We start from the raw sequence: 8528 nt of genomic DNA on the forward strand, positions 1-8528 counted from the left end.
TCCATGGTAATGCCATGTATTAACCATAATTTACCCTGGTTTACCATGTTAATTAATATGCTTTACCATACCTCACTGTTCTTTACATTGCTTTGCTATGCTTCACCATGCGTTCAGTATGCTTTTACTGTGGTAAACTTTTATAAAGGTTACTCAGCACCTCAGCAAATCAATGTTTACTTGGCAGTGAGAGAGTAACATATATCTCTCCCTTACCACACTGCAATATACTACAGACATAGTATTGAGGTAACCAATAAAACTATGTTGTATTACAGGAACATAGCTTCAGTTACCCCATATAAACTTATTGCTACTTAGCCCTTAACAATACAGCACATGTTGTTTCCAATTGGTCAAACTCAACTGTCCATGTGCTGTTTCTGTGCTATTTGTTACAGATTTATATGAATGTATTTGTGCAGACCCTGTTGACAGAGGGGGAACACCACCTACTGGATGCAAAATCACAAGCCCAATGTTCACATGATTTTGGCATAGTTCTGATGGAAAATGAAGGACAACATGTTTTAAGCATGCAACAAAACGTTTTTTTTTTTTGTACAAAAGTAGTAGTATTAATACTAGCAGATCATCATGCCAGTATATTAAAAAGCATACACGTGTTCATCAGTCATATTAAAACTGCACTCCGTTACTGAAAACGACTTACTTAAAATAACGTCTGTAAAATTTCTATTGACATTTCTGCTTTTGTTTAGTGATGTACCACCGCTGTTTGCCTTGTCACTACTATTGTGTATGCTGTGAATTAAGTTTGTTTGGAAACAAGCCTTTTTCACCGTCTCTGTGGCCATGGTAACTAACAGAAACACAATATTTGGTAACAATGAGATATTTCAGCAGGAATACAAAATTTATAATTTAATTGTAAAAAAAAAAAAAAAAAAAAAACCTTAATATAAACATCATACTTTACTGGCAAATACAGCAAACTAGTTGTTATACTGATTAGTTTATTTAGTGATGTCAAAAAAAAAAAAAAAAATTAATTCATAAATAACCAATCACAAACATCCCTTCAATTAATCATCTCTGAAGCTTACTTTATGTCAGTCTCCATGAAGAAGAAAATACAAATCAAACATTTAGTCCATTTTTGTTAACCGTGCTTATTGCAGACACAATTAAGACTCTATTTTGTTTTGGGAAATGAATTTGAGCCAAGGGGAAGCTGTAAGGTGAGAAAGGGCAGGTGTATGAATATGAATACAAGGCAACCAGGTTATCCATACTGTATAAAATAAACTTTTAAAAACCAAAGTAGCTTTGAATCTAATATTGTTGTAGGAATGTTTGGATATATTTTCTAAATATAAAGTATATTGTTCTAGTTAGCTATAATAAGCCTATCTTTTGTACAACCAGATGAAACTACGAGATGCAATAAGGCATGTAATTCTGAAATAGCACATGACAGGAAAGACAGTTTGAGCCAAACAAGGTTTCAGTGTGAGTTACCCTGCACTATCTAAACAATGCACAATCAACAAGTTGAAACAAATGATTACACCATGTAACAATTATTATTTTTTTTGTTGTTCCTGGGTAGTAAGAAATATCACTATTTCCAATGGGAAAACGGGCAAATGTGTGTCTTTTCGTTCACATAAAGTCAGAAAAAAACAACATATGAATCCAAATTAACATGTATTTATACTAAAGTAATACAAAAATGACTACAAAAGATTTAGAAGTGAGTAGTTTTTCGAGATTTACGATTATACTGTAAATACTATAGTGTGTATATATATATATATATATATATATATATATATATATATATATATATATATATATATATATATATATATTTTGAAAAATATCACTGTCCTAGTCACAAAAGCAAAGTTTGTGGGGAATAATAGCCATTTTCTATACTTTTGAGGCATAAGCAATTAGGAAATAACACTTACTACCCAGGAACAAAAATTGTGTTACATAGTGTTACCATTCTTTCATTCACAAGCAGGTTTCCAAATGGGTTGATCACACATTATATACAGGTAGTTTGAATATGTCAGCTTCAATTTAAAATCTTTAAAGAATGTCCCAACACCATGGACATAACCTAGATAAACAGTGTTGATTTTCCACTGTCCTTATACTACTTCTCATGGAAAACTTACAATATGTAAAGAAACATAATTTAAGAATATAAGTGAAATATAAAACAAGCATAATCCCAGAATGTGAAAAAGAGTGCCTAGTAATTCAGTAAGTCACAAGGGGTTAACATATTTACAATAAAATATAAGCTCCTCTCATGGGTATTCTGAATGAACTTGAAACTAATACTGCTCAAGACTAACCGAGCATTTATCTAAGAGAGAGAGAGAGAGAGAGAGAGAGAGAGAGAGAGAGAGAGAGAGAGAGAGAGAGAGAGAGACATAGTCTCTTGTAATTCATTCTGTATTGGGTATTACTGCTTCATTATTCAATGTGTAATCTGATACCTCCCTTATTGAACCATAATATGAAGAATGCATACCTCTTTTTTGTAAGTTTCACATAAAGAAAGTAGTCTGTTCCATTGTAATAAACAGCATCAATTAAAAGACGGTTTCACAAATTAGTATAACTGGTTATAGTTTAAGCAGTGTCTTTTAAGACGCAGGTACTGTCTATTTCTAAAAAAATTGGTCAGTGTTTAAGAAACGTTCCACTTCAAAGAAGTAGCCAGTGCCTTGGTGTCGGGGTCTAGGGAAATGGTATTGGTCAGTATGTCTGTGGGCTGAGGATGAAGAGGCGATCTTCCTCTTTTCTAATCCATTTTAATAGCTTGGTAATGGCAGTCATGGCCAGTGCCTTGGTCCCCAAGGGGCTAAAACACAGGTACAGCTCAAAGCCACTGGTCACCTGGAAACACACAAGAAACAGTAATGTAAACCAGTGTAAGGTAAGTACTTTAAAATCTTTGTAAGTACTTTAATACTTCTTTAAAATACTTAGAAATCTTCAATATATGTGAATAGTTTAAAAAAACCAAAAAAAAAAACCAATGAAACCAATGTATAAAAACACAGCAAAGATGAGTCATAGTTCTGTAAAACAATGCACACTACTGAATTATCTTACATAACAAATGATGTAGAGGGAGGGAGGGAGGGAGAGAAACTCTCCTGACAATAATTGAATGAAGCATTGTTGCGGGTATTTAAAACAAGCTGAAAACAAACATTTCTAGACATTTTAAAACAATTGCCTTACCCAAGCCAGCAAGTTCTCTCTTTCTCCGCAGTGGTAGATGGAGTGCAGCTGGCGCTTGGGGTGGTGGACACGACTATGCAGGTACTGGTACAGACCCATCAGCCTCTCCTGCTCCTCCTCAGCCAGGTAGGGGACTGGCAGCTCAGGACTGTGGTGGGGCAGGAGGCATGGTTAGGATGGGAGTGATGAAGCAAGCAGGCAGAGAAATAGAGATGGGGAAAAGGGAAGTGAAGAAAGATGTCAAACATTTCTAAAATAATAAAACAGATTTAGCTGGCAGGCCTTTGTTTCCCCCTTACAATAGTGCCAGCCTAAAATGAATGGGTTTTGACACTTGCATGTGTAATGTGAATGTAATTTGTTAGCGCTCCCTATTTCAGTCTGAAAATTGTTGTTAACTTTTTTTTTTTCTAAATGCAGCTACAGTATGCACTTTTTAAAGAACTACGCATGTATTTTCAATTTTCTAAGTAAAACTATAACAGGTGTGTAAAGTGAGCGCTTTCTTTAATCCAGTGTAGTAAAAAAAAACAAAAAAACATTAAGTTTAGAAGTGTATGACAGATATGAAATTACTATATTTCATTACTTATAAACCCTGTAAGATCTTAATGCAGCAGTGACTAAACTATTCTTTCTAACTTTTATTTAATTAATAAATGCATATACTGTACAAATGAACAGTTGAAAGCATTTACCTGGTGTAGAGACCAGAACTCTTGGACTTATAGATGAAGTGCCTCAGTTCGGGGATGCCCACCTGAGTGGCAGAGTAGACAGGGGCCTGCAGTGCCTCCTGCAGAGTGATGTAGGCACTGCGGCGGCGGAGACGCTCCAGGAAGCGCCGCTTGCAGTCAGACAGGTTGAAGAAGTCCTCGCGGTCAGTGGAGACCAGGATGAGGCAGAGGTCAGAGGCTGACTCCAGATAGGAGATGTGGGCGTGGAAAAAGCCGGCCGGGTTGAATTTGGGAAGACAGATGGGCGTCCAGCCCTCGCCCTCACGGAAGGAGCTGGAGGAGTTCACCAGGTTGAAGAGGAGGTGGAGGTCCATGTGGTGGAGATACTGGTCCTTCTTTCTCACCAGAGACACCAGGCGGTTCCCCGCCAGCAGGATGGAGAAGACCAGGTTCTTGGCTTTGGCTGCCTGGAGGCTGGAGCTGATCACATCTCTGGTGGAGGAGGGGAGGGGCAGGCAGGTGACCGCACACAGAAGGAAGCCTGGATCTCTGTCCAGCAGATTCAGGAGGCTGTCTGTGAGGTGTTCAGAGCCGACCAGCAGTCGCCGTAGGTCATAGTTCTGCTTGCACTCGAAAATGTGGTTGAGCTGTGTGAGGGTGAGCAGGCTCACAATCTGGTAGTAGATGTACAGCAGTTCTCGGGACAGCTCCTGCTCAGACTGTCTTGTCCGGGCCACCCCCACCAAGACAAGCGGACTCTTGCGCAGGAACACTACCTTGTAGTCATCTGGAAATGATAAAATTAAGGTACATAATAATTTAAATGACTTTTTGGGGAGAGAAAAACAAAACTCTCTTTAAAACAAATCAATCTGATCTACACATAAGCACAAAAAAGCTATTCAACACACACATTTTCAATGAGTGAAACAGTCTTTGGGCTTTGACATACAAATACCTCACCTTAGTGATCAATACTAAATTAGAGCTATCAGAATCATGAAAAAGGTTCTCTGCGTACATGTACCTGTAAGTTGGGGATGGTAAATATCTTCCTTTCAGTGTAGTCCTCACTATGCTTGGGCAAGGCTTGTAGAAAGCAGAATTAAAAGTTCAAACAAAATTACCCCCGCTCTCACCTGCATGAATCGACTTAATGACATTCTTCTCAGCTTCCACAAAACACACCAGTGCCACCATCACTCCCATGGTGCTGGATAGAGCCTCCTCTGTTCCGTATCGGGAGTAGATAGGCTTCCCTGCTTCGCTCAGCACAAAGACATGTTTCCTTCTCTGTCTCCATGTCTCGCTGGTCACGTCATCCTCATCTACCCTCCTGCTGGGCTTGCCTTCTTGCCTCTGCTCGGCATCTAATCCCTCCCCTGACTGGTCTCCTTCCTGTGTGCTGAGCTGGCTGATGTCACGACTCAGCTTGGAGGTGGATTCTGATTGGCTGTCTCTGTCGGCTGCTTCCTCACTATCTGCAGTGAGATCCTCGAAGGACTGGGTGTGGACGAACATGGCGTTCTCCTGCCCAGCACCTGCAGAAAAAAAAATTAAACAGGACACTTAGTGGCCATAGCCACCAAGACTCGGGCTGGGTTTATCAAATTGAATGAACATTTAAAGGACTCCCTGACATCTGCATCTTATATCATAAAAAAAAAGTTTGTGCTGAATCCTCTGTCAGGGGACTAAGAAATTATTATTAAATTGGTAAATGGCACCTATGCTCATTCTACAAAATAAATATACACCTTTGCTTGAAACTAGATGGTTAAATTAACCTCCATTTGAGGTGATTCATGGTGATTTTCTTCCACCAAATCTCTCCCCAACACTGCTTTTTATCAGAATTATAGATGTTACATTTTTAGAAGAAGGATGTGACTTAATTTAAATAAAAGTGATGGGACCTTTACTTAACGAGTCATGTTTTTAAAGCGTTATTTTCTCTTTGCTCACATTCTGCGTGCAAAAGGAGTGTCTTGACCAGAGCCCATACTTGCAATCAGACTGACACTATTGACACTCTTAATCAGTATTTCTTATCTAAAAATGCCGTGGAAAAAGCACACAGGATTTTGCCCCTGTTTAACAATGAGGTAGCCCTGTATACATTAATACATTGGTGTTAAGGTTTAACAGGAAAACTACTAGTAATGGTTTTGCGTACTTGGAAACAAAGAACATACTAATTGTCAGTGAAAACAATTACAACAACTCTTACAAACCTACCTATAATAACCCTATTTCAGAATTAGGAATTTGTGAACTAGACTTTCACTAAAAACAGAGTTATGTACCTATCATCAAAATATGCTGAACATTGGCTACTGCTCTGGCATTCTTTAAACCCAGACATCGGTCCAGACTGGATGCATTTCACAGTCACAACTGATAATTCTGTTACATTTTACAATACCAGCAAAATGAGCCATTATTTGAACAATAGTTGCAAGTCAATAGTGGCTAAAGGGGTAAAAAGCTACTGCAAACTTTTGACTTGTCTTGAATGACTTGTAACCAACTGTAATATTTTCTCATTGCAGACTCTAAATTAAGCCACAAAAGGGAGACATCTATAGCCGTTTTCACACTACACCATCCAACCCGGGTCGAGTCGCCACGGGGCGGCCCCAGGGTGATTCACCCCTGTGCTCAGCCCTGCCTGCATTCATATTTGTCTACAATCTACGGGGTGAGATTCATCCCGGGGTTGAACACGATCGTTTCACACTACACATTATCACCCCAGGGTGTGCTGATGTGTGACCTTTGCCCCTCAACGTTTGTTTTGTGGCTACTGCCATGCACGTTTTCAACCCGAGGCAAGTGTAACCCTGTTGCATTCACATGGCAAACGTTTGAGTTGGAAATTCTCAACCCTAGTTTCTGGCAAGTGTGAGTTCGCCTCAGGTTAAAACTGGCAATGTGAGTGCGCTCGCCTGTGTAACGCATCATCGTTTTGTGGTTGTTCAGAATTAGGCATTAGACCTGGCATTTTGTATAGCTTTCGGTATAGAAAAGTACAGAAAAGTTTTGCGCAAAATGTTTTTTGGTCACTTGTTATGTAATCTTTAGTGCATGTCAGTATGTTACAGAGTCTTCAAAAATAATCTGTTCTACTGAAAGGTATTAATGATCAGGAGTGAGACCTGCAGTTAGTGTTATTAAACGGAACAGTGCATACAGGGCAGCAGGATCCAGGGACTGGCAGATACAAGTTGTCATACTTAAAGGTGGGCTATTTTATTATTTATTTATTTATTTGCTTATGAATTCACCTCTTGTCCTTATGAAACACAGAGGACCAATAAAATAGTACAAACAATAATAAATGAGCTGTACAGACCATGTAAATAAGTCATACTATAACCCCAATGTTGAAAGGGTCTACCTGGCTCTGTCCCCTCCACTAGCCCTGGAGTGGGGCTCTCGCTCCGTCGATTGTCCACAGGAGCCAAGGATCCATTCTGGATCTCCCAGGTCACCTTTCTATTATGGACGTCAGCAGCCATTCTCCCAGTCAACTGAAACAGAGTGCCAGGGCAGACAGCACAGGGCAGGGCTGATAAAGGCAGTGCAAAGAAAACTGTAATATTAATTTTAAATGAAATTACTCTTCCACTAAACCACATATTCCTGCATTTCATAAGTTCCTTAACAAGGTATTCAAGTCTATATTGGTTGTAATATCTTTACTGTGCAATTTGTAAAATGCCTGAAAAACCGGTAACACAAATATAACGGGCATGTTAACACATGCTACAGGCACAGCAGTATGCGTTAAACATGTCAATGGATTTATTAAAGTGTCCCTTGTGTATTTGTACATAGTTTGAAATTAGGAATACGACATTTAAAAGCATTTGTTATCAGATCAGGAAAACAGAACTGTCAATGTATATCCCCTTTCATCATAGACGTATATCCTGGTCAACTGTCAGGAACCTTACTAGTTATAATTGTAAACAGCAGCACTCTCCATACAAAAACCAAACAGAACCATTCAAACCAGTGTTAATTGTGATTTAAAAATACAAAACTGAACTTACCCCAGTAGAGCTACACAAGCAGAATATATAAATGGCAAATCTGAAGGAGCGACCCTTGTGGCAGCAACTGATTGAATTTATGCGTATTAGTGTATTGGGAGGTCGCTACAACTGCGTGTACTGTGTCAGATTATAACAATTACAGTTTGATCTTCTTTGCATGCCTGTTGGGGATCATCAAAACTGTGGCCACTACGGTCTCCAGCACCATGGATACATACATTTTAAAATCATCGGAATTTATGTTGACAGCAAAGAGAGGAGAACGTCACCTTCTGACACCGCAAATCCCAAGTGAAAGTGCATTTCTCAATTACTGTATTCAATCCTGCAAAGAGGAACTCCTGAAAGGGTCACTGTCCAACATGCAGTGCGCTGAATTCTGGGATTTTGAGTCTTTCGCTTTCTCTTTTCTTCTGGAATGGTAGAATGTTATGTTTAATAGTCTTTTACATTTTTTTTTGCAGTCTTTTGTGCCCACCTTAATATGTGATAAAATGTGAAACATATTAATGCTTACAGATGTCATATACTGGTACAACAAAAATGTAACGTTCTCCAT

General features: G+C 38.9%; 1 protein-coding gene across 2 annotated transcripts; it reads right to left on the minus strand.

Moving 5' to 3' along the window:
- Positions 1-1897: 1897 nt before the first annotated feature.
- Positions 1898-8300, minus strand: LOC121297668 (protein SAND-like). Of its 2 annotated transcripts, none has more exons than XM_041224101.1 (6): positions 7967-8300; positions 7309-7441; positions 5048-5449; positions 3930-4695; positions 3232-3379; positions 1898-2880 (listed from the first exon to the last, which is right to left on the minus strand). In XM_041224101.1, exons 2-6 carry the CDS (start codon positions 7427-7429, stop codon positions 2740-2742), a joined length of 1578 nt encoding a protein of 525 aa, XP_041080035.1. In that variant the 5' UTR covers positions 7430-7441; positions 7967-8300; the 3' UTR covers positions 1898-2739. The 2 variants fall into 2 exon arrangements, with proteins under 2 accessions (XP_041080035.1, XP_041080034.1); XM_041224100.1 differs by having other exon boundaries at positions 7309-7479.
- Positions 8301-8528: the final 228 nt, after the last annotated feature.

This window comes from Polyodon spathula, chromosome 23 (genome assembly GCF_017654505.1).
Source record: "Polyodon spathula isolate WHYD16114869_AA chromosome 23, ASM1765450v1, whole genome shotgun sequence".
NCBI lineage: Eukaryota > Metazoa > Chordata > Actinopteri > Acipenseriformes > Polyodontidae > Polyodon > Polyodon spathula.